General features: G+C 42.3%; 2 protein-coding genes and 1 long non-coding RNA gene across 4 annotated transcripts in view; all 3 read right to left on the reverse strand.

Moving 5' to 3' along the window:
* Positions 1-24,108, reverse strand: part of LOC105037517 (wall-associated receptor kinase 2-like) — a 62,350-nt gene extending 38,242 nt beyond the window's left edge. The window contains exons 1-3 of the mRNA XM_073242690.1: positions 23,202-24,108; positions 20,542-20,700; positions 19,241-20,422 (exon numbers count right to left, since the gene is read on the reverse strand). Coding sequence (XP_073098791.1) covers positions 19,241-20,422; positions 20,542-20,700; positions 23,202-24,060 — 2,200 coding nt within the window. The 5' untranslated portion in view covers positions 24,061-24,108. The remainder of the gene's footprint in view (positions 1-19,240; positions 20,423-20,541; positions 20,701-23,201) is intronic.
* On the reverse strand, positions 693-9,248 carry LOC105049371 (uncharacterized). Of its 2 annotated transcripts, XR_832792.4 has the most exons (4): positions 8,784-9,248; positions 7,560-8,666; positions 7,024-7,273; positions 693-920 (listed from the first exon to the last, which is right to left on the reverse strand). It is a non-coding gene; the product is annotated as an uncharacterized lncRNA (long non-coding RNA). The 2 variants fall into 2 exon arrangements; XR_012133973.1 differs by having other exon boundaries at positions 7,024-8,666.
* Positions 16,240-18,270, reverse strand: LOC105037832 (wall-associated receptor kinase 3-like). Its single transcript, XM_073261894.1, has 2 exons — positions 18,199-18,270; positions 16,240-17,444 (listed from the first exon to the last, which is right to left on the reverse strand). Exons 1-2 carry the CDS (start codon positions 18,268-18,270, stop codon positions 16,527-16,529), a joined length of 990 nt encoding a protein of 329 aa, XP_073117995.1. The 3' UTR covers positions 16,240-16,526.
* Positions 24,109-26,097: the final 1,989 nt, after the last annotated feature.

A 26,097-nucleotide genomic window follows, 5' to 3' on the forward strand; every position in this document is an offset into this window, starting at 1 on the left:
GAATGATAACATGATCACAATCTTCCTTTTGACTGTCACAAAAATCACATTGTTGCTGATGTTGGTTAAGAATGCCTCGGTGATGAAGAAGAGTTTGCAAGAAATCCAGGGCTTGGCAAGCTTCCACCAAAAAGTTTTAACTCTTAAAGAGATAGGTAACTTCCACAAAGAGCTGAGATGTATATTTGGATTGTCTTGAGGTGAGGGGAAGATGTGATACAAATCTTTTGAGACCTGTTCTTTTGAGGTTAAAAAATTTATCTAAAATTTTATTTTTTTTAAATAAATATTTTTTAAAAAATATTTAAATAAAAAAATAATTTATTTTTATTCTTTATATATTAAAAAATAATTAAAATATTTATTATCTATATACTTTTGCATTAGTAGTTTCCTAGATAAGTTGCTAAGATCTATCCATATTTTTCATAATATTTTTTATTATATAAATATTTTTATATATAATAGTATAATATAATAAATGACTGCTGGTAATATATTATATATTATTTTTAAAAAATAATTAAATAATTAAATATCCTCACACATAGTATTCCACTTTTTAATTGCATCTTAAAACCACCTAATATACTGAAAATAAATAATTAATCAAAATTTTAAATTTCACTTTCACAAATGATTAGAATCAATTATTTGAAACTAAGCTAAAAAAAATTTACTATAAGAAGAGCTTTTCATATAATAAAATTAATAATAATGAAAGTATAAATATTTTGAGCAAAGCTGCAGACAAGTCCTTCAAAATTTTGGTAAAAAAAAACTCAATCATCCCAAGATCGCCGTGGACGCCTATGTCGCCCCCAACCTTCTCCCCGTTGCTAGAATAAGCGGCGGCTGACACGTTAACGTCACTAGTCAAGGCATCCCTTCCGAAGATGCTAGGCGATCCAGTGGAAGACCTGTTGCGGCCAATCCCCTCGTCGTCGGGAATGAGCACCTGGAAAAAGAAAGTCCACACTGGCCGGAGGCGGCTCCGACGGGGACCCTCCGACGGTCAAGTCAGAGAGATGACTGGGCAACAGTAAAATGAAGACAGAGAGCTCAATCGAGAGAGAGTGAGAAAGGGAGCAAGCCTGTCGTTTTTTCAAAGCCCTTCCCAGTTCGGAGCCAGCTTCTCTTGGTCCAGGGGCTTCGAGACCTCTGCCTTTCTCAGGACTAAGTCACCAAGCCTGAAAAGCTTTGGTCTGACCTTGGCGTTGTAATACCGGGCTACCTTCTGTCGGTATGAAGCCATGCGAAGTTGGGCCTCGTTCCATAGTTCGAGAAGGAGATCTAGATCGGCCCTCCGATAATCAGAGTTGTCCGACTCTCGATACCGCTCGACCCTGGTAGATGGCAGCCCAATCTCGAGTGGAATCATCGCCTCCGTCCCATAGGCCAAACCGAAAGGCGACTCCCCGGTCGGAACGCGGGGGGTCGTTCGGTAAGCCCACAGAACGGAGCCCAACTCGTCGACCCAGAGGCCTTTGGCTTCATTTAGTCGGGTTTTGAGTCCGTGTAGTATGGTCCGGTTGGTCACCTCGGCTTCGCCGTTGGACTGTGGGTGCCCGACTGAAGTCTGTCGGTGCGTGATGTGAAACCTTGCGCAGAAGTCTCTGAAGTCTTGGTTGTCGAATTGCCGCCCATTGTCGGTGATAATGGTATGCGGCAATCCGAACCTGAAGATGATGGATTTTTGGACGAAGTCCTCCATCTTCCGTTCGGTAATCTGCGCCAGGGGCTCGGCCTCCACCCACTTGGTGAAGTAGTCGATGGCGACAACTATGAACTTTCTTTGACCCGATGCTGGAGGGAAAGGATCGAGGATGTCGACCCCCCACTGAGCGAAGGGCCATGGAGCGACAATAGAGGCGATTTGGCTGGCCGGTCGGTGCTGTACGTTGGCGTACTTCTGGCAAGGTTCGCACTTCCGGACCAACTCAGTCGCGTCCTTCCTCATGGTGGGCCAATAGTAACCCTGTCGCAGGACTTTGTAGGCTAGAAATTTGCCCCCCAGGTGACTTCCGCAGATTCCTTCGTGCACTTCTCGGAGAGCATAATCCGCGTCGGTCGGTCCCAAGCACCTGAGCAAGGGAAGGGAGAACGATCTTTTGTAGAGTCGGCCGTCCATGATCACATATTGGGAGGCCGACCATCGAAGCCGCTTGGCCTCCGTGGGATCTTCAGGGCTGATCCCGTTGGTCAGGAACCGGACAATCGGGTCCATCTAGCTTGGTTCAGCTGTCAGCCGTAGCACCTCTTCGGCCCGATCGATACTCGGCTGCTCGAGGTTCTCCACGAACGTCCGGCCCAAAGAGTCGAAAGCCGAGGTCGCCAGTCTGGAGAGTGCGTCGGTCCGGGCGTTCTCCGACCTAGGGATATGAAAAATTTTGAAATATCTAAGGCGCATTACGAGATCCTTCACTTTCTGAAGATATTTTGCCATTGCTGGGTCTCGCACCTCGAATTCACCTTTGACCTACCCCACGATCAGTTGAGAATCGGAGAAAGCCCGGAGGCTGTCGATCCCAAGTTCCTTCGCCATCCTCAAGCCGGCAAGGAGCGCTTCATACTCAGTTTGGTTATTGGAGGCTTTGAAGTCGAATCGGAGGGCGTGCTCGATGACTACCCCATCCGAGTTGGTGAGCAGGAACCCAGCCCCGCTCCCTTGAGCGTTTGAAGCTCCGTCGATGTGCAGTACCCAGGTGGAGACCGGGTCTGGCTCGGAGACCGCGTCTCGTCCCGGGTCCGCACCTTCCGATCGTTGGTCGGCCGTCGGGCATTCGGCGATGAAGTCGGCCAGGACCTGGGCCTTCAAGGAAGGTCACGGTTGGTACTGTATGTCGAACTCACTGAGCTTCATCGCCCACTTCGCCGGTCGTCCCGACGTATCCGATCGGCGCAACATCGCCCTCAGGGGCTGGTTGGTGAGAACCACAATAGCATGCGCCTGAAAGTATGGACGGAGTCGTTGTGCGGAGACGGTCAGGGCGAAAATCATCTTTTCCGTCTCCAAATATCGAGCTTCAACGCCGCGGAGCACTTTGCTGGTATAGTAGATAGGCTGATGGGTTCGGCTCACGCTTTCTCGGACGAGCACCGAACTGACCGCCTCAGAGGAGGTGGCCAAATAGAGATACAAGATCTCCCCGACCTCCGACTTCACAAGCAGCGGCGGGGAAGCCAAGTACTTCTTCAGATCTTCGAAGGCTCGTTGGCACTCATCCGACCAAGAAAAGCCCTTCGCCTGCCGTAGAGTTTTGAAAAACGGGAGGCACCTTTCAGCTGATCGAGAAATGAACTGGCTGAGAGCGATGATTTTTTCGTTCAGCTGCTGGACCTCCTTCTTGGTGTTCGGATGACGCATGTCGATGATCGCCTTTATTTTCTCAGGGTTGGCCTCGATCCCCCGCTGAGAAACAAAGAATCCGAGAAACTTCCCTGAGGTCACCCCAAAAGCGCACTTAGTCGGATTCAGCATCATTCGATGTTGTCGTAGAGTGCGGAAGGTCTCTTCGAGATCCTGAACATGATCCGAAATCTGCGCACTTTTCACCAGCATGTCGTCCACATATACTTTCATGTTGCGCCCGATCTGGTCTTTAAAGACCTTATTGACAAGTCGTTGGTAGGTGGCACTGGCGTTCTTCAGCCCGAAGGGCATCACTCGATAACAGTAGAGGCCCTTGGGGGTCACGAAGGCAATGTGCTCCTCATCCTCGGGCGCCATCCGGATCTGGTTGTACCCGACAAAGGCGTCCATGAAGCTGAGCAGTCGAAATCCGGACGTCGCATCCACCAGCTGGTCGATCTTTGGAAGTGGAAAGCTATCTTTTGGACAGGCCCGATTTAGGTCGGTGTAGTCAATACAAATCCTCCACTTTCCGTTGGCTTTCTTGACCATGACGACATTGGCGAGCCAATCGGGATATGTGGCTTCTCTGATGAAGCCCGCCTCGAGCAGCTTATCCACTTCTTCGTCGATGGCCTTCTGTCTTTCGGGAGCAAAAGACCTTTTCTTCTGCCTCACCGGCCTCATCGTCGGGTCGATGTTGAGTCGGTGGATTATTGTCTCTGGGGGGATGCCCGACATATCTGCTGCCGACCAAGCAAATATGTCGGCGTTGGCCGTTAGCAGCTCCGTCAATCGTCGCCGTTCTGGATCGGGTAGTTGAGACCCGACCCATACCTTTCGATCGGGGTTTTCCGCAATCGGGATTGACACGAGTTGTTCGACCGGCGAGCCCCATTCTTCCTCCTCCCGCTGGTCTAGTTTGTCGATCGTCAGGGAGCCCCTCGACTCATCGTTTTGAGCGGAGATCTGGAAGCATCGACGAGCGAGCTGTTGGTCTCCGCGCATCTCCCCGACTCCGTTCCTGGTCGGAAACCGAACTAGAAGATGGTACATCAAGACGATCGCCTTGAGGGCGTTAAGTCTGGGTCTTCCAAGTATGGCGTTGTAGGTCGAAGGCACTTGGACAACCGCAAAAGTCAAATGAACCGTGCTTTGTCGTGGTTCAGTGCCAGCCGTCACGGGCAGGGTAATTTCACCTTCCGTCGCGACGGCGTCCCCGGCAAAGCCTATCAAGGGCGTGGAGACCCTCTTGAGTCGGTCGATTGATAGTTGCATCCGGGAGAAGGTCGAGTAAAACAAAATATTTGTCGAACTTTCATTATCTACAAAAATTCTTTTTACATCATAGTTTGCTATTGTTGTCGAAACAACAACAGCGTCATCGTGGGGAGTTTGGATGCCCCGAACGTCTTCCTCTGTAAAAGTAATCACGTCGTTTGGGCGCAGCTTCTTCATGGGCTCCCCTTCAGCAGACGTCCCCGGATCAAGTCATTTGGAAATCATATTGATAACCCCGACCGTCAGCTGATTGGTGGTCGCTTCCTCAGTCGGCGGGGGTCGTCGGTCGGCCACAGGTCGAGTCGGCGGATTCCTCCAAAATTTACTGAGATACCCTCGGCGGATGAGAACTTCGATCTCATCCTTAACCTGGATGCATTGCTCGGTATTGTGGCCGTGGCTCTGGTGGAATCGGCAGTACTTCCGTCGGTCGAGGCCTTTTGCCTTCAGAGGCGGAGGCCGTCACAGGTATTCTTCCACTTCGATCTCCATCAAAATCTGCGCACGGAAAGCGGAGAGAGAAGTGTAGGAGTCATACCTGGGGCGTGTCGGCCTTGGAGTCTGTCGTCGGGGCGACTTTTGGTTTCGTCGCGGTGGGGAGACCCGACCATCAATCGGGGGCCTGCTAGATTCGGTTGGATCCCGACCCTTCCTTCGCTTTTCCTTCGGACCCTTGAACTCGATTGAGCGCCAGTCGGAGGCTCCTTCGTCCGCGTGCATATACTTGTACGCGCGCTCCAGTAATTCAGCATATGTGCGGGGGAGGGTCTTGTCCAGGGAGTAGGTGAACCGGGATGCCCTCAGCCCCCGTTTCATGGCTGAGATAGCCATGTCTTCATTGAGGTCCCGGACCTCAAGCGTGGCCATATTGAATCGCGTCACGAAGTGTCGGAGCGTCTCATTTTCTCCCTGTTTGAGAGAGAAAAGGCTGTCCGACGTTCGCGGCGGCTTCCGGCTGGTGCTGAAGTGAGCCACGAAAGAGTGCTCGAGCTGTCCGAAGGAGTGGATACTTCCCAATCGGAGATCGGAGTACCAGACCCTGGCAGCCTTGCGGAGCGTGGCGGAGAAGTCGATGCAAAAGAGAGCATCGGTTGCACCCTGAATCGTCATGAGAGCTTTATAGCTCTCCAGGTGGTCGATTGGGTCGGTGGAGCCGGCGTAGGGCTCCACGTGTGGCATCTTGAACCGACTGGGGATCGGTTCGTCGAGAATGAGTCGGGAAAGAGGTTGGGCGGTCTGAAAGTCGGCGTCGTTCGAAGACTTCTGCCCGTCCACCTGCAACTGTGCAAGCCGACGGTCAATTTTCTCGAACCTGCGTTCGTAGTCGTCCGTCCGTCGGTGCTGGGAGACCCCAGGAGTGGAGTCTCCGAAAGATTCCGGGAGGAAAGCGGACGGCGTTCGCGGTCGCTTCTCCTTCCTCGCTCGCTCCAGCTGAGAGAGAGAGAGCTGCTGGGACCGATGAGCATCGCACCGCGGCCGCCCCTCCTCCTCTCTGTGGGAGCGCTGTGGCAGGCGCTCCCGCGGAGAGGACAAAGATCGATGCGGGCGCCGGCTGCTGCTCTTGGAGGGCATCGGATGTGCCGTCGGTTGACCGGCCGGTTGTTGCTGGAGGCTTTTGACCGCGTCCGTCAGCACGGTCATCTGCCGCACGATTGCCGCGATCTGCGCCTCCATGGTCACCGCGGGGTGCGGAGAGCTGTGTTCCGCCGCGGAGGATGGCGGAGAGGCCTCTTCCCGACGGGAAGAGCGCCTCGCTGACCCGGTGACTCTCGATCGTTGAGCTCTTGTCTTTGTCATTAATATCTACTGCTTGTGCCGGCCCCCCTTCCTAGCGCGCCCAACCCCCGGTGGGGCCCGCTCAAGCGCGCCTCAGGGACGACCCCCGGTGAGGACCACTGGGCACGCTCCCGATCTGGACCTAGCCAAAGCGGACAATACTTCGTGGGGCGGAGCGTGCGGTCTCCGACGACCTGCTTGACACGTGCGCACAACAGTGGCGCGCCAAGTAGGAGACACCCGCCCCCTGTCCGCACATGCACCCTCCAGACTGGGGGGCATGTTGTGGGCAGGCTGTGGGAGGACCTCCCTTAATAGTCCCACATCGGGCAACTCTGGTGTGTGCATGTGCTTAAGAGGGATACGAGCACACCTTCCCTCACGAGGTGCCTTTTGCCCAAAGAACGAAGGACAAAACCGTGAGGCCGTCTGCGTGACGCTGGGCCGAGGAGGTACAACCCCCGGTGGGGTCCTCTCAGGCGCGCCTCAGGGACAACCTCCGGTGGGGACCACTGGGCACGCTCCCGGTTTGGACCTAACCGAAGCGGACAATACTTTGTGAGGCGGAGTGTGCGGTCTCCGACGACCTGCTTGACACGTGCGCACAACAAGACCAATTCCCAGGCGTCAACCGAGCAGCACCTGAGTAGCTCCAAGGTGGACTGAATCTGGTCCGCAGTTGAAGGACTGAAAGGTTCGCCAAAGCCATCAAAGTTCATGAGTGTTGAAAGGCTAAGCGCATCCTCTGCGCTCCCATTTCCGCAATCCATGGATGAAAAACCAACCATCTCCGCTTGCTGGTAAACTTAATGAGCTTTTTTTTTTTTTGGTAAACTGACGGACCAGTGGCTGTGCATTAAAAAGCTTAAAAAGAGTACAACAAGATAAAGATTATTACATCGTTTGAGACTCAAAGAACCAGAATCTCCTGCAAATAAAACAATCAAGAGGCAAGAGCAACAAAAGTATGAAATGAAACAGACAAGACCTGTACTGAGATATGAACAGGACCAACGAACAAAAGTATAATATATGAAATGGAAACAAAACAAGTCCTGTAATGAGATACGAAGAGTATCCTTTTAACAGCAAAGAAGCAGTTGAAGATTGAAAAACTTGAATTTGATGATGACAGTACACTAGTGAGTACCTCTTTGTTAGTTCATAATAGGTACCAAAGTCTTCATCATTGAGCAGCAATATCAAATAACTGCAGTATCTTGACATATGAACAGGGGTATAAACTGCTGAGATGGCAATATGGATAAGTTGAGATACGGAGTCAGTTTAAAGACCACTACCCATGATAGACTTATAATGAACTCTGGTGATATATAACAGTGATGTGCTTAGATGACCCAACAGCAACATTTGAAGAGAGAAAGAACCAAAGAGAATTAATAGGTATATCCTAAAGTAATGCTCTTCTATAAGTAATACAAGAAACTCATAACCTGGATACAGTTGAGGAGACCAACCAAGAACAAAGAGTGAGCGGTGACATACTCTTGCAAGACACCTGAAAGTGATGATTTGGTTGACCTGTATATCTGAAATATATAGCAATTGTCCTACAATATCAATTAAAAGGAACTTCTGGACTGTAAAATTAGCTTCTCCTGCATATTTGTAGAACAAAGCTTGCTGAATTTATACAAGACAGATAGTCTGATAAAAATCCTAGCATAGAAGTAGAAAGAATAGTGGCATGGAAATATATATATCTGATAAGGAACCTAAAAATAAGAAGTGCATGGAATTCTTGCATTGAAACTCCTGCAAAGAAGGTATCAGGAACAATACCAGAATCTTGTTCTTCCTCCCAATGCAACAGGATGCAAGAGAAGAGAAACAGCAACATAAAGGCTGAACCCATTTAATCCATATGAAATAAAGCAATTTTTCACTCCTCTAAACTACTGTTGTATAGTAATCAACGCAAAACGAAATCTTGCTTCTTCAGAGTAGGGATTTCTATCCAAAGAGCTGGACTCCCGTATGTTACAGAAAAAAAAAAAAGCCCGGCTCAACTTTTCCTCAAAAATCCCTCCAGCTCGGCGTTAGAGACCAATTCCCACAGAGAAAGGGCGAATTTGCTTGCTGAAAACGCTGCGACCACCACTCTCTTAGCCCGGCCGTTCTGAAATAAGATCGCTCTGCGACAATGTGGTTCCCATCACGACCAAAACCACCAAAGAAAAAATCGCACGACGCATCCACATTGCAGTAAAAATCCAATCTCTCGGCACATCCCAGGCTTGGAGAGAGAAGGAAATCACGAAATCGAAAATATCAGGCACAAGAAATCACTCAAAGGGGAAAGAAAAGAAAGGGGAAAAGCGTCGAGGTAGAGGAGTGGGAGAAAATGGAGAACCTGAAGGCCGGCGGGGGGCATGGATCTGCTGGCGGAAGTCGAAGACGAGGCCTTGGACGCCATGGCCCGACCTCTCCCTATCTCCTTCCCTCCTCTCTCTCTCGGAGAAACCCTAGCAATGACCTGGAAGGGCCGGAGACCGCCGCCTCCGTGACATGCGAAAGAATTAAAGGAGGAATTAGAAGAGATGCCTTAACGGTGACCTGGCCGGCGAGGATAACGTTGGGGGCGACGTAGGCATCGATGGCGATCTTGGGCACCCACTGCCCCACGGGGAAGACGACGACGACGCTTCTTGGCCATCAGATGGATCGCGGTGATGGCGCGCCGGCGATGCTCATCGGTATTTGGGGAGGCGAAACGGAAGATGAAAGGTGTGAAAAAAATCCCTCGGCCGGAAGTGGAGGGGGTTGATGAAAAAAAAAATCCCACGCGCGGAATGGAAATCAAAGGGATGCGCGCGGATTTTTTAGGCCAGGGTTAAGATATACCTTTCCCATTTCCCAGCGGTTTAAAAAAATTGTCGGATAAAATATGGGGTCTTTCCCAGTAGTTTGAATCGACCGTTGGAAAAAAAAAAAAAAAATTTGCAGATCATTGCCAAAAATAAGATTATTTTCAACGATTTGATCAGACTATTAAAAAAAATAAAATTTTTCTAGCTATTTAATCGAATCGTTGGAAAGAATAAGATGTTTTCAATAATTTGACCTGATCGGTGAAAAAAATAAAATTTTATTCAGTAGTTTGACATGATTGCTGGAAAAAATAATTTTTTTTAATGATTTGATTTGATCATTGAAAAAAATAAAATTTTGCCTAGTGATTTAATCTGACCGCTAGAAAAAAAAAGTTTTTCTAGTGGTTTGATGAGACCTCTAAAAAAATAAGACTTTATCTAGTGAATTTGAAAAATCATTCTTTAAAGTCTATTTTACCGGCGGTTTCTATATCCACCGATAAAAGAGTGCTGCTAAAACTCCTTTTTATGGTGATTTTACTATTGTTGATTAGTATCTTTGTAGATCTTTTGTCAAAGTTGTCATTCGATATTGGTATCCTTGTAAACTTTTACTATTGCTGATTAACATCTTTATAGACTTTTGTCAGAGTTATCCTTGGTGTTGATTGGGTCAAATCATCTTTGGTAATGACTGTGCTAAATCCGAACTTGTCTCTATCGTTGATCAAAAGTTGTTGATTAATGATGTTTAGTTGGTAGAATCTTGATGATTCTATAGTTTTGAAAATTGTAAATCTTCTTCTAAATTGAATGCTGGATTTGATGATGAACTTCGCACACTAATTTTGTCTTCTTCTTTTTCTTCCAATTTGGTCAGTGATTAGTAATATATTATAATATAATATATATAATATTAATTTATTATAGTATTATAATATAATATTTATATTATATTATAATATATTATATAAATATTAGTATATATAATAATATAATTTATTATATTATATTATTATAAAATTAAAGATATTTTAGAAGGGCATCCGATAGAGGCATACCTAAGTAGCATCAAGCGTTCCTTTGTTCAAAAATATGAAAGAGTCTACAAAATTAGCTTTAATTTGCTGGAAGTGGTTGGGCTAAAGGAGATGGGATTTAAAGGGATTTACAACTTGCCCAAAAATTAGATAGTAAGCATCAAAGATGGCCTTCAGACAAATAGCATCTTTAAGGATAGCTCTGGCAATTAGAAGACAATCATCAGTAAAGAGAATATATGATATGTGAAGGTGATATTCTCTAGGCTTGTAAACATGAAGCATCTAAGAGTGAACCACTGAGTGCAAGAAAAGGGAGAGAACTTGAGATGAGAGAATGAAAAGATAAGGCAATAAGGGGCAGCCTTGCCTCAACCTCTTTTTGGAAGAAAGTAACCGGTAAACTCATTGATAAGTACAGAAAAATTTGAATGAGAAAAACATGCCTTAATCCATTGAATAAATTTATCATAAAATTCAAATTGACCAAGGATCCTAAATAAGAAGGGCTAATGAATACGATTGAAGGCCTTTTCTATGTCGATTTCTAGCATCATCAGAATTTTGAAGCAGAAGCTTGCAAGAGAGAATGATGAACTTCTTGGGCAAGGAGGATGCTGTCAGATATATTGTGGCCCTGGATGAAAGTGCCTTGCTCCTTAGAGATGATGGATGAGAGAATAGGCTTAAGTGATCTATTGACAAGAATTTTTACAACAACCTTGTAGATAGTATTACAAAGACTGATGGGTCGATAGTCCTTCATATTAATAGGATTAGATCTTTTGGATATAAGATAATGAAGGTTTGGAACTAAGATGAAGGCATAAAGTTGGTATGAAAGAAGGATTTAACTACTACAATGACTTCATTCTAGATTATGGGCCAAAAATTCTGAGAAAAGAGGGCAGAAAATCTATCCGAACCTGGGGACATGTCTGGGTTCATACTTTTGATAGAATCCTCAATTTCTTTAGAAGAGATATTCTTCATGAGATCATTATTTTGCTGCTAAGAGACCATGGGAGTAAGTAGGAGCTGAAATAAAGGAAGAACATTAGGATTCTTAGCCCACCTTTGAGAGAAGTGATGGATCAAGGCTTGTTTTATGTCATGAGCATCAGATAAAGAGTGGCCCTTCTCATCCACCAAGTAGATGATTCTATTTCTCTACCTTCTCAAAATCATGGACTTGTGGAAGAATCTCGTATTTGCATCTCATTCCTTTAGCCAAGTTATATGAGATTTTTGTCTCCAGAAGATTTCTTGTAGATGCAGATTATTGTTTTATTGACTAATAAGAGAGAGAAGAAAAGATTGTCTTATTCCACAACACCATCCTATTGAGCCTCTTTGTATTGGAGATTGAGGATATGATCATATAAAGTTTGTCCCTAATGGAGAATATCACCCATATTGAGACAATTTCAATGCCTAAGAGCCTTTCTAGTATTATTAAGGAGGACTGAAAGTTTAACACTAGGAGAGTGATGACCCTAGTATCTCCATGCACCCTTAATAACATCAGCAATGCCTTTTCAAGAAATCTAGAAGTTTTCAAATCTAAAAGGAGAGGGGCCTCTTGGAGCATTGTTTGAGATTGTGAGGAGCAACAGACAATGATCAGAGGCAAACTTGGCTAGGTGCTGGATTGTAGAATCTGAAAAGAGAGTCATCCAAGTGTCCGAGGATAAGTCCCCATCTAACTTTTTCAAACCCTTGTATAGCCTTGCCTATTATTGCATCAGATAAAATGAGGTCCCGAATTACCAAGATCAACCAAGCCTTGTTGATAGATGAACATACGAAAGTCTCTAACATCTCAATCCACATGAAAGAGCTTATCCCCTCCTCCTAAGAGTACAAAACCCACAGAATAAGCCATGCCAAGTTCTTGCCAAAGATGCCTATGTTGAAGACCATTCAGGCTAGCATAAACTATACCCAAAAGCTAAGAGGCCCCCAAAGGAGAGGAAATAATTTTGAACACAACTTGGCCATTTGAATGAGTGAAGTGCACAGCACTGAAATCTTTACGAGAGACAACCAAAATACCACCTGAAAGCCCCATAGCAGGCACCATATGAACGTGCCAGAGGGGCCCCATCCAGTGGGTAAATTGCAGTAGAGCTCTTTCAGATAATCTGATTTGAATGAAACCCACAATCTCATGTCTATGTAACCTTATTAAGATTTTTGCATAATTTGTAGGGTTTTTTAGTAGCCCCTCTGCAATTTCAGATAATGATCTTCATTATATAGTCGATGAGCTATTGGCTAAAGTACTATCAGTTGAATATCCTGAAGGATAAATTTTTTTATCTATAACAGCCTCCTCTTAATGTGTGTTGTGAGAGTGCAAGATGTGTTCAAGTTGAGAAACATAAAGGTTGTGAGGAGAAGGTGAAGTACCATCCAATTTTGGCTGATCATTAGCAAGCTCAAGGATTTGTCAATGTTGAGAAATTTTCATAATAGTGGGAGTCAAAGTATTTTGATGGAGTGCAGGGACAGATTTCCATACCTCCTTCAGCTTTTTTATACCTTTGTTGGAGCCGAGGGAGTGGCTGGGAGGTTTAATAACCAGCTGCATGTTATTTCCTTGAACTCCCCCATCTTCCAAGACAATGACTTTAGTTTGTGGAGGAGATTCAGAACCTGGGAAACAGAGGATTCCTTTGGTTTTCGGGGGGGGGGAATCTCTTTCTCTTCTCCTTTGTAGTTTGACTTAGAGGAGGTTGAGTGGTGGCTGGTATGTAGTTCGTAGGCTGCTCCTCAAGTAGTAGATCAGCAAGACCAGAGGATCAAGGTGCATATCTTGAACCAGGAGTTGGGGGAGATTATTCATTAGAAGTTGGTGACTTAGAGGAAGATCTTCTTGAAGGCTTCTTCAGCTACTGCTAGGAGGAGGAACCACCCATAGAGGACGATGGTGAAGAGTTATTTGCTTGTCTAGCAGGCATAACAGGAACATGAGTTACTCTGATCCATAGGCCAAAGAGGTTCTTGGTTCTAAAATTTCATGGATTACTATTACAATCACAATCTTCCATTATCTTGCCTAGACTCTCACATGAGTAGCATAGGTCCGAAAGTTCTTTATATATAAATTCTTGCCATAGAACATTAATTACCTTTCGTTCGAATTTTGGTATTAGGACACAGGGCTTAGTGATATCTAGTACAATACAGGCTCGAGCATACCACAGCTGGATGATGAAGCAGTGCAGTCATCAATGCAAAGAGGAGTTCTAGCCATGGAAAAAATTTTAGAATCATCTCCTTTTCCCATAGCTCCAGTGACATATCAGGTAATCTGACCCAGATTTGAGCATATTTAAGGATGTCTCTATTGGGTTTAAAGTTTGGTCACCAAGCCTCCAAAGCTAGAAGCTGGCCCACCAGCATCCATAGACCCTTGGTCAGGACTCTATCTCTAATCTCCTCGGAAGGGAGATCGAAGTTCAAGAACCATTTCCAATGGGAGTGACTGAAAGAGGATAGTCATCCAAACTCCATCTTGCTTTCATTTCATGTTGGATAAAGTCTATACGCAGCCCTTCTGCAAAAACTGACCAATCAAGGCATATTTCCATTGATTACATCTCTGATCCAGCTCCTTGTCAGAGAAGAAAATCACTTGAGTGAATCTCTCCTCAAGCATAGCGATGTCATCCTCCGTAGCTCGGGATGTTTCCAATCGGAATCGTCTTGTTACTGAATAACCTAGGACCATGATCATCCCTCATCTGATAACGTCCGCCCTGTCGAAGCCCGTGGTGGCGAAGCTTTCGCTACTTTTCCCTTCAGATCTAAGCTCCCCTCCACTCGTAGGATGGAAGCCCTCTTTGATTGGTCAGGATTTATGACATTTTGGCTCCCCCTGGCCCCTTCGGAGAGGTTTCAGGAGAAACTCTCGTGATTCTCTTTCTCAGATACAATGAATGCCGGCATTATCTCTTTCAATGAGATCATACAAATCTTGCAAAATAATAAATCTTTCATTCAGAGTTTCTAAATTGAATGATTAGAATACGTAAGTTTAACCATTCTTTCATTCGTATGTTCTTCCATTTAATCAACATAAGAAAATTTGATCTCTAACAATCTTACTCTGATATCACTTGGGAAGAAAAAATTATGATCATAAGATATCACTATAATTTACGAAGCAATGATAATTTTCATAATTTTTGATTAATAAGCAAAATAATCAAGCAACTCACAAATAAGACATACCACAATTTTAATTCGAAAAATCTTTTGATATGAAGAAAATAACCACAGAATCTAGTCCAACTAAAATCTTCTACTATTTAGAATAATGATATTACAATAGATCTTTTCTAGATCAACTAGAAGCTACACAAATATATCATCGAGATAAATTTTATCTTTCACAACAAAAATAATTATCATCAATAAGGTGGATTTCTATAATAAACAAAAGAGGACAGATCTCACCAAACTTAAATGCTTAAAACAATCAATGGAGAAATCATTTCAAGGATCGAAACTATTTAACTTGTAGCTCTCGATGTCGAAAACAATATATTAATATTTTATCAAAATCAAGATATAATTAGTCATCTGATTATTTAACAAAATAGCACCAAAAAACTTTTTTTTTCTATTTTTCTTCTTCCTATTATTCTTTTCTGCTACCTCTATTGTTGCAAGGACTCTCTTGCCACACAAATTAGGGCCAAATACTTCATCACCTAAATAACCACATATATATATATATATTTTAAATTTTAAAAGATATAGATCCTACATAAGGAGGGATCACACCAATAAAAAGTCTCATGCACCATGAAATGATCACCTACAAATAGCTGTTGACATTGTAGATAGTAGATATACTAAGTCATTCAACAAACTCTTAAAGGATAATTGCACCTTAAAGCTTACCAATTTTGGTTTCTCTCAGCTTGTTGCTTTTAATAAACAATAGGTTCCAACTACTGTAAAAGGGACAACAGGGTACTTGGATCCGGAATCCTTCAAAATGGGGTTCTTCAGACCAAAAGTAGTGTTTGTAGTTATGGAAACGCACTGAATAGATTTTGGGTTCTTTATCCAAATAATATCTTTCATTTAGCCGCTTTGGGTGATGTTTTGGGATGTTACAAAGAGAGGCAATATGATGGGAATCTTTAATTAAAGAAATTGGAGAGAGGTCCTCGTGGAAGAATTGCAGGATGTAGCTGAACTTGCTAGGTGTTGCTTGAACAAGGGGAAGAAAGATCAACAATGAAAAAGACTGCAGAAGAACTTGTCTCATTTAAAGAAAGAATTTTAAGCACCAAAACCAACGATTCATGTTCTAAATTGTAAGGCAGCAACCCTCCATCAGGTATAGAGAGCAGTGCACCAGGTCCTACAAGCCCTAGCTCTACCATTTTGCCATGATACTTCAAAAAAGAACAAAAAAAGGGAGAGAGAAAAAAAGAGTTTAGATAAAAACGATCCATAACTCCCACAATGTACTTATGAAGTATTAGTCACCCAAAATCTCAGGGTGATCATATGCTTCAGTGGTATGATTATATAATTATAATGGGAAGAAAACTGTATTGACCCTTCTGTTTGATAAAATTCCTAAGTGAAAGTGGGACAGAGATATGTGTACCATGCGTTGAGGGGAGAGGCAAAAGCCAACTGAAGTAAGTGTACTGAGGAGTGATCCTGTAGTTTTGCTTCAAGCCTGTATGTTCTTCTTCTTCTTGTAATTATCACTTCATTAATCTTAATAAATTCTAGGGGAAGCTCATCGCTTCCTCCATTTGCCTTCCAAAAAAAAAAACTCTCCCGAGCACCATGGTGAGGCTCTGCATTGGGTGCCGTCCATCACCCTACCTCGTGTCAAATTCTAGTCTACATATATCTTGATTAACTATGGTTTTAGGATAACCAAATCATTCCAACAACAGATAAACCTACACAACTTCCTTACAATACCTTCCATCACAGTATATATACATATGCTTCTGGTACTTCGTTTATAGACCCCCATTATGGGGCAACAAAGATGATCCTAGCACTCATACATATGTGTTGTTACTTGGGATGACTTTTTAACAGAGAGAGAAAAGGTTGCATCTTAGAAGACTAGTGTCTCCTGATTTTGGTTTAGGGGCCTTTCAATCCATGATTTTGTAACATGTTCTTTATCTTTGGTACAAAACAAATAACTTGCAATTCATCAAACTGAAGGTTGCACTCAACTAAGAAATAAAATCATCGCATAATATTAAATGGCTGCATAGGATGCACCGAAGAATCATCCTCACCAAGCATACGATTCGCGGCCGAGCATTCAGCTCCCTTCAATAGATGCTCTCCCTCCTCCTCGTTCTCTTTGATCCACGGGTGCTGATGAAATATTCGCAACCCCTCTAGCTCCATTGCAACTTCTTTCATCGTCGGCCGCTCTTCTCTCATCACGCTGAGGCAACGTTGGGCAAGCTCCGCTATTGCAAGGAGCAGCTCCGGCGATCCTTCGTCGACCACACGGTCCTCCAAGATTGAGAAAAGATGTCCATCCTTCAAGCATGATTGAAAATACATGGCTAGATTCTTGCATTCCACTGACCTCGTCGAAGCCACAGGCTTCTCACCTGTGAGGAGCTCCACAAGAATCACTCCAAAGCTATAGACATCACTCTTGTCGGTGAACTGGGCAGTGTGAAAGTACTCTGGATCCAAGTAACCAATGGTCCCTCGTACCAATGATGTTAGACCTTTTCGGTCGAATGGAATCAATCTCGAAACACCAAAATCAGAAACTTTAGCAGTGTAATTGTCATCCAAGAGAATATTGCTGGACTTGACATCTCTATGAATGATTGGTATAGAGATTGCCGAGTGTAGGTAAGCCAATGCTCCTGCAATTTCTGTAACAATCCTCAAACGGGACTCCAAGGACAAAGAGGACTTGCGACCTTCGCCATGGATATGATGGGAAAGGGTTCCATTGGGCACGAACTCATAAACTAGCAAAGGAACTCTAGTCTCTAGACAACATCCTAGAAGCTTGACCACATTCCTATGATTGATATAGTTTTTTGACGGTATGTAGGTAAAAAACAAAATGCAATTAAAAAAATAAAAAACGTCACCATGACCGGTCCCAAGCTCAACAAGAAAGGTGGAGAGCTGATGTTCGGTTGATAGCCGGTTATAAAAGTATGTCAGTAACTATGAAATGGATTATTAATTATTTTATCCACGTGAATATTACAGCATTTCCTGTTCTATTCGATATGCCATAACCTGATCTGTTTGTGGTGATAAATGGGCAATTAACTTTTTTTTTTTTTTTTTTTTTTGATGAGATATTTCTTTAATGTATACTGGACTCTGAAAATTTATATTTATCCATTAGATATATAGAAAGTTAATCTATCTTAATTAGAGTTTAAATAGGATTCATGTGACCATGTGAGAATGGGAATAAACTAGATTCTGGCTATAACAGAAACCGCATTCTTGCTCATAATAGAATTAGAAAATATTCTGCTCCTTGCTGATCCACTAACTCTTCCTTAAAATGCTGGACTCTATGATAAAAACAAAAAGAAGAAAAAAAACATTGATTTTTAACTGGATTCCATCTCATAATAAATCATATGAAAAAAATCCGGTTCCGTTAATCTGTTCTCTCTTTTCTAAACTATCATGATTTTTTTTTCTGTTACAAAAACAGTGGACTTCAAAAAAAATAACAAATAAATCAAAATTATTCATATTTTAAAAGATTTATATATATGTCAAATACTTATCTTTGATCATCCCATGGGCATTGCAATGTTTATACTAGTATGGTAGCATTTTTAACTGTCATATCGTTATGGTTAATGGAGTGATAACCTTTATGTTATTTTATTTTGTCCTATCAAAATTTGTATACACTCAAGTCATAAATTTCTTTTTCAAAGCAATCCATATATGGATGTGCTGTAAACGTGAGTTCCATCGCCATCTAATTCACTAGAGAATTTGGATTTTTTTTTTACGGACACTGATAATTTTATACAAAATATGTTAAACCCAATCATGACTCGGGTTAAGGTTGTATCTTTTGTGTGAAAGAATGATTAATCTTTTTTGACGACATCAACTATTGGATCACACAATAACTATTTCGAGATCCATGTAAGTGGATGAAAGAAAATTTCTGATTGATTTGAGGTATATACAAGGTATCATCCAATAGTTAACATCATGAAAGAAGATCAATCATTTTTTCGTACGAAAGATATAGCCTAAAGCCTCACAGACCCTCTTTTGAGGCAATTTTCATAGGTTGATAAGTCAAGCCATTGAGACCAAGGCTCGGTTGCCTCTTTCACACTAAAGAATGATTCACATTCTTTGATCGTGCAAATGGCTATTTCAAAATCTATGCAAATAGATAAAAACAAAGTCTGGGATACTTTGAGATCTGTGCAAGATGCAATCTAGAGGTTGACTAATTTGTGAAAAAGATCAATCATTCTTTGGATCAGACACAATCTGATCCATCAAAACATTGGATGAAGAATTCTTCGCAAGGGGCAAAATAAACCATGCATACAATTGCCTGGATTGTTGAGAATCTGCCCTCCTTGGAAGAGATTATTGGTTGGACCAGGTCCACCAGTGCAAGCCAACACGACCAGACATGGAGAAAAAGTAAAAAAAAAAGGAAAAGGGGGCGATACAGGCATGTGCGTGCATGTGCTTTGCGATTGGACTGGGCCACCCATGGGCTTTGGACCCGGTCCAACCAATAATTTTTCCCTCCCTAGAAAGCCCAAGGAGATTGGAGACGGGCCGGTTCTTTCAAGAAAAGAAAAATGGATGATGAAAAGACAAAAAAAAAAAGAAAAAATTCAAGCAACTATCAGGATGGCAAATTCAAGTGTAATTATGGTTAAAAGCAATGCAGTGTCAAGAGAAGCATTAATTACCTCGGCATCCACCTTCTATGTAAGGATTGCCTTCAAACCCATCCAAGCAACTGCATAGGTATCCCGGCCCATTTGTAGCGTTCAAGCAGCGGCTGTGGTCGGCCTTGCACGCGAACGCCGTGTGGTCCGTGCTTGCCTCCTCGCAGATCTGGTTCCCTATCGCCCAGTCCAGCGTCACTGGGACGTACGTCCTGTTGCGGAGGTCCGAGAAGCTAGAGACACTGAAGTTGAGCCATCCCTCGTCGGCCAAGAAGCCATAGCTGCAAGGATTGAAATCCCAGCACTTGGTGTGGTTGTCGTAGCTACCGATGATGACGTTGAAGGCCCTAAGGTCCTTGGGAATAGGAGTTTGGCAACAGCCGATGCCGGCACACGTGCCATTGGTGATGTAGCTGGTGCTGTGGCACGTGGACAAGCACCCGGTCTTGAACCTCGACTCGCCATCCCGGAGAAATCCTACGGTATCGCACCCAACTGCCATGAACTTGTTCCGAGAATCGGAGAACTTGTACGGCAGGTCGAATAGGTTGATAAATGGGTTGTTGTAGTCGTAGTTCTTGCCGTCCTCAGAGTAACAGTCGTAGGCCATGTATTGGTTGACGCGCAGGTGGCCCTCGGTGAGATTGATATTTACAACTGTGATGGTGCCGGTGCTGAGGTAGGGTACGGAATCGTTGCATGTGATGTCGAAACCTTCCCTGAAGCAGCCCTCACCGATGCCGAAGGGGTAGGGAATGGCGAGGTTCCCGCACTTGGCTGGGCAGCCGGGCAAGGCATCTGGTGTGGCTATCGGCGCTGCGGCGAGCAGGCTTGCCAGCTGAAGGAGAAGAAGCGCTGCTGCCCAAACCATAAACTGCTCGATCTTTTCATCATTCACGATCTTTGATTTCTTGTTAGCAACAACTGTTTGATCTGGTAGAATTTTTTTATAGACTGTCCCAGCACCTCTTTGGCCAAGGATACGGCTTTCCTTATGGTTATCGGTAGTCATTTCGAGCTCCTCCATTGTGAACATCCTTAACGCTCGAGCGCCACCCTCGAGCGATGAGATTTGCTGTCGTAACAAAAGACCTCCATTTTTTCGAAAAAGTTTCTCTTTGAGCTCGATGAGTCTTTTCTTTTTTATGATCCAATATAACCAAGAACAAAGAACAATTAGAATCACCAGACCGAATCCTCCACCTGCAAGAATATCCAGTTTAGAAGGAAGATAAATGTATGAAATCAAGCTCCCTCCATCTATAATGCATCGTATATCAATCTTCATATGTTTGGTTTGGTGCAGATTTAGAGTGCATTACCTAGAGCCAAATCAACGAACTTCCATATGGACTTGCATCCGCTTCCATTTATTCTGCCGTCACCATACATGTCCCAGGGACAAGAGCAAGCATAGCTTCCTGGCGTGTTCTCGCATGCTATCGTGCAGGGAGAAGCAATATTGTCACATTCATTAATGTCTAGTGAGAACCATCAAAAAGTTTGTATAAGTATATACTAAAATGCTACAGTATATAATTAACTCAAAATTAGAACTCAAAAAGCCATATCAAATTCCTTCTTTTACTTTTGTCCATGAAATATCACGTTGTTGCACGTAAAAAAAAGTGTTGAAATAAATAAACAATTGCCAGAAGGCATGTTAAGTCTTGGTCATCCAACAATAGAAACACTTCCGCAAACCGATGGTCAGAAATTGTCATGGAAATTTCGAATGAAAAACATTTCCGTAAATGTAAGTAATTAGGTGACACGTGGCAATTAGTTATATTGGAAGACCAGAAATTGTCACGGAAATTTTGCACTGGAAAACATCAATTCTTTTAGTTTCAGGACGATTTTATTTTTATTTTTTTAACCCATTATGACCTTTCGTTAACCTTTATTCAATTAATCCCCTATCGTTATGGCCACTACAAGTGTACGTTTAAATGCAAGTCTATTATTTCAAACTAAACCACATCCTCCCTGTTGACTCAATGCAACCACTTATTTGCAAACCTCAAAGATATAAAATCCTTGAAAAAAAGCTACGTGGGCTACGCACCAACTACCACATCCAAAATGATAGGGTGACATGGAAACTGAAAACCAAGTTACCAGGTTGAAATAATTTTTATGATGTGTTGGTAAAAAATAAATATAACAAACAAAACACACCTATGTGGCTGGTCCAAAGCATGACGGGAAAGGTGAACGGTTGATCTTAGGTGATAGCCGGTAGTAAAAATATATCAATAACCATGAAATGGATCCATATGAATATTAGAGCATCTTTTGTTTTATGCAGTGTTCCATCTAATTGTGGCAACAAACGGGCAATTAACTATTTTTCAGTTGATGAAGTTAATTCTTTCTTTAATATTAGACTGGAAAATATATTTATCTATTAGTTTGAAAGTCAATCCATTTTAGTTAGAGTTTAAATAGGATTCATACGAGGGTTTCACTACAGTGCTCCTTTATAATATTTTATAAAGGAGGATATTTAAATCAACAAATAAGGGTATTAAGGCATTACTTTTAATTATTTTTCTCAACTATCCAAGGATCATCCAATCAAGAGCCTGCGACTGTGAGCGATCTGATTTGGAAGCTAGGGGCGAAGCTGCTACTATCATCGGGAGAACTGGAGAGGGCTTAGTGACGGGTTGTGTGTTGTGTGTTGGCAATCAGCAAGGTTGAGGTAGCGAGAGATGGGGTGGGAGTTAGGGACTGGAGTGATGAGGTCTGATCTAAAAGATGATGACAATAGATGATGGTGGAGAAAATCATCCAAGAGATGTGGAAGTCGAGGGCAAAACCGCTACCATAACTGGCTCGAGCTCGCCTCCTCAGTGACGGCACGATCATGTTTGAGTAAAAATAAAATAGATTCTAGCTATAACAAAAATCAGATGTTAAGTCCAAATAGCATTAGAAAAAATCGAGCTCCTGAATAATCCTCTAACTTCTCCTTAAAATATCGGATTCTATGGTTAAAAAGTATAATAAAAAATCTTGATTTTCTACCGGATTCCAGTTCACATAATAATGCATATGGAAATCTAGTTCAATTAATGCATTCTCTCTTTCCTAAACATCATGATTCTTTTTTTTTCTATTACAAAGTAGTGGACTTCAAAAAAAATATTATTTATTTAAAAATTTATTTTAATATAATAAATAAATCAAAATTATTTATATTTTATAAAATTTTTATATATCTCAAATAATTATCTTTAATCATCCTATGGGCACTGCATATGCATGTACTGGTATGATAGGAAATCAACTCTCGTCAATCATCATTTCTTTTTAATTTATTTTATTCTATCAAAGTTTGCATATATTCAAATCATATTTTTTTTTCCTTTTTTCACGGACGCTGTCACTTTGGCTTTAGCTCAAAAGCAGTTGGGAAGAATTCTGCACAGGGGACAGGGGACAGAATGGACCCTACCTACAATTGACAGGATTGAACAAAATCTATCCTCCCACCTAGACATCATTGATTAGACCAGGACCACCAAGCCAGCCATAGACCAATTCAACAGCAAACCAATGCATACAAACATGGAAAGAAAAAATGAAAGAGAAAGAAAAATGGATCAGCGATGCAGACTTGAGTGTGTACGTCACTTTGTAGTTGGACTAATCTACTGCTGAACTAGTTGACGTAATCCAACCTATAATTTCTCCCTCCCCAGCAATTTGGCTATTAAGTTGCCGGGCGGTCCCAGTTCAAGAAGACTAGAGACGGATAAAGACTTTTATTTATAATATATGTTTGTGAAATTATTCAAACAACTATGTTTTCCTTTCCTAAACCCAATGGAATGACCAACATATATATTCACCAGCCGGTTCTTCCAAAAAAAAAAAAGGAAAATGTAAAAAAAAAATCAAGCAACTACGCAAATTCAAGTGTACTTATAATAATTATGGGTTAAAAACGATGCGGTCTCAAGAGAAGTATTACCTCGGCATCCATCTTCTATATATGGATTGCCTTCAAACCCTTCCAAGCAATTGCACCGGTATCCCGGCCCATTCGTAGAGTTCAAGCAACGGCTGTACTTGGCCTTGCACGCAAACGCCGTGCTGTTCGTCCTCGCCTCCTCGCAGGTCTGGTTGCTTATCGCCCAGTCCAGCGTCACTGGGACGTTTGTCACGTTGCGAAGGTCCGAAAAGCTAGAGAAACTGAAGTTGAGCCACCCCTCGTCGGCCAAGAAGCCATAGCTGCAAGGATTGAAATCCCGGCAATTGGTGTGGTTGTAGTAGCTAGAGATGATGACGTGGAAGGCCCTGAGGTTCTTAGGAATAGGCGTTTGGCAGCAGCCGATGCCGGCACATGTACCATTGGGGATGTAGCTGGTGCTGTTGCAGACAGACAAGCACCCGGTCTCGAACCTCGACTCGTCATCCTGGAGATATGCTAGAGTATCGCACCCAACTGCCATGAACTTGTTCCGAGAATCGGAGAACTTGTACGGCAGGCCGATTATGTTGGTGAACGGATAGTTGTAGTTGTCGATCTTGCCGTCCCAACTGTAGCAGTCGTAGGTCATGTATTGGTTGACGACCAGCAGGCCCTCGGAGAGCTGGATCTCTACAACGTCGATGTTGCCGTCGCTGAGGAAGGGTACAAGAGGGACGAAGGACTTGTTGCATGTGATGTCGAAGCCTTCCATGAAGCAGCCCTTGCCGATGCCGAAGGGGTAGGGAATGGTAACGTCCCCGCATTTGGCTGGGCAGCCGGGCAAGGCAACTGGTGTGTCTGTTGCCGCTGCAGCCAGGAGGCTTGCCAGCTGAAGAAGAAGCGCTGCTGCCCAATCCATACTTCACCCTTCACAAGGGACTTCGCTCGTGTTGTGTTCTGGCCTCTAAATTACTGATCAAAATACTTCTTTACTTTGTTGGTAAGAGGGTGGGGGCTAGGCCTTACTATATATGTGAATGAAACTAAAACACTTGGCAATCAAGTCTTCCAGTCTTGCAATCAAACAAGCTGCCCGTTGTCTCGACAAAGAGAAGGACTTCCCAAAAGTTGACCCAGTCAATATACGCCAGTCAATGTACCGCTCTGTCAATTTCCCAGGACCAGAGCTTGTTATTGGGTATAGACGACAATTTTTCTTGCAACTTCACGCTCATTAATCCGTATGAAAGTTTGTTCTGATGTGACAAAAAATAATATTAATTAATTTTATGAAATATGGCACATCTTATTGTAGTTGGTGGGATGGATGGATGAGTCCCAAAATATTATATAATTTAAAAAAAAAAAATTCATCCGCCGCTCAAGTTACTGTAACTTTTTTGATAATATTATTTTAAAATATTATATTAAGTTAATATAAAAATATTGAGACATCTTATTAAAATATCAAAATAGGATCCGATCCGCCAATCCAATCCGTATTCATAAATAAATTTAAATTTAGACTAAATAATTTAATCGTAAATAAATCGATCCATTTAATCGTTTAATAATTGAGTCAGATATGAATTTTACATATCTGATCCGTCTAACCCATTTAATATTTAGATTGGATTGAGTCAAATAACTTATTTAACCTGTTTAATCTATTTCTGACCATTTAACTCGATCTGTTTAATTTGTTTAACACATTTAAGATCTATTTAACCTGTTTCTGATCCGTTTAACTTGATCCATTTAATCTGTTTAATCCGTTTAACCTAATTTGATCTATTTAATAAACGGATTAAACGAGTCGGATCGGATTACCTGTTTAATAAATAAGTCAGATATAGATTTGAATTTTTGATCTGTTTAATAGACAGATCGGATTCAGATTGACTATTTTCTGATCCAATTTGTTTATTATCCGATTCATTTACGAATGATTCGACCCGTTTGCTACTCTTAATTTTATTTTCTCTATTTTATCTCAAAAAGATGAAAGAATCATGTTAGTCTAGAATAAATACATTTAAAAAAAATACAGAAAATAAAAAATCATGAGAGGAACGAGTCACAGTGGAATAATCGTTCGTCATCGGGTCTTCAAAATGCTCAGCAAAAAATCACCGGCTACTTTTCAAAGTATGTCCTTTACTTCATTTTTTTCTTTAGGTATTTAATCAGCGGTCCCTCCGTGGACCATGCATGGTACAACAAATGTTGACCCACACTTCGACTCTAGATCCCATCATTGCATAATACTATAACATGCTGTCCCTAAGCCATGATTTAATTTTGAAAAATACCAGAGCTACCCCTACATGCATGGTCCCTTCATGGCAAGACGTTCTTGATCCCTCCACAACAAAAATCGCTTGCCTTGATTCCTCCTCGAAGTGAAGATCGCATGCCACGATAATTTTTCCTGATTCCAAAATGGAATCACACGTGAAATTAGAAAGACATCTTCTTCCCGTTATGTTTTCTCCTTGACACCCTAAATTTCTTCCCGTTAGGTTATCTTCTAGAGGCCTAAAATAAGTTGTCCCATTTGGTTATATCCTTCGTGCCTATACTTATTCCCATTAAATTATCTACTTCTGTTATGACCCAAGCCCAAGCCCAATCTAAAACACAAAAAAACAAAAAAAAAAAAAAAAAAAAAAAAAAAAAAAAAAATATATATATATATATATATATATATATATATATATATATATATATATATATATATATTAGGTTTTTCTTTAATAGCTTAGATTGACTAATCAAAAAAAAAAAATCTTGAATCTACCACCTAGTCAATCATGTGGAGACATTGGATTTTAAAAATTTTATTTTAATTATGATAAAATTTTGATCAAAATATGATATTTTGACGTATCAAGTTCAGAGGAGGATTTTCAGGATTTATAGGATCCATAGTTTGAATTGCTTTTAAGTAAGTAGT

The sequence above is a fragment of the Elaeis guineensis genome, chromosome 8 (genome assembly GCF_000442705.2).
Source record: "Elaeis guineensis isolate ETL-2024a chromosome 8, EG11, whole genome shotgun sequence".
Taxonomy (NCBI): domain Eukaryota; kingdom Viridiplantae; phylum Streptophyta; class Magnoliopsida; order Arecales; family Arecaceae; genus Elaeis; species Elaeis guineensis.

Bases quoted from the DNA above. Each gene is read 5' to 3' on its own strand.
- LOC105037832 (XM_073261894.1), bottom strand. From the start codon at position 18,270: ATGGCGATGGAACTCACGTTTACAGCACATCCATATATGGATTGCTTT. The intron at 17,445-18,198 runs GTATACAAATTT...ACCGAACATCAG, and splicing joins AAGAAATTTATGACTTGAGT to CTCTCCACCTTTCTTGTTGA.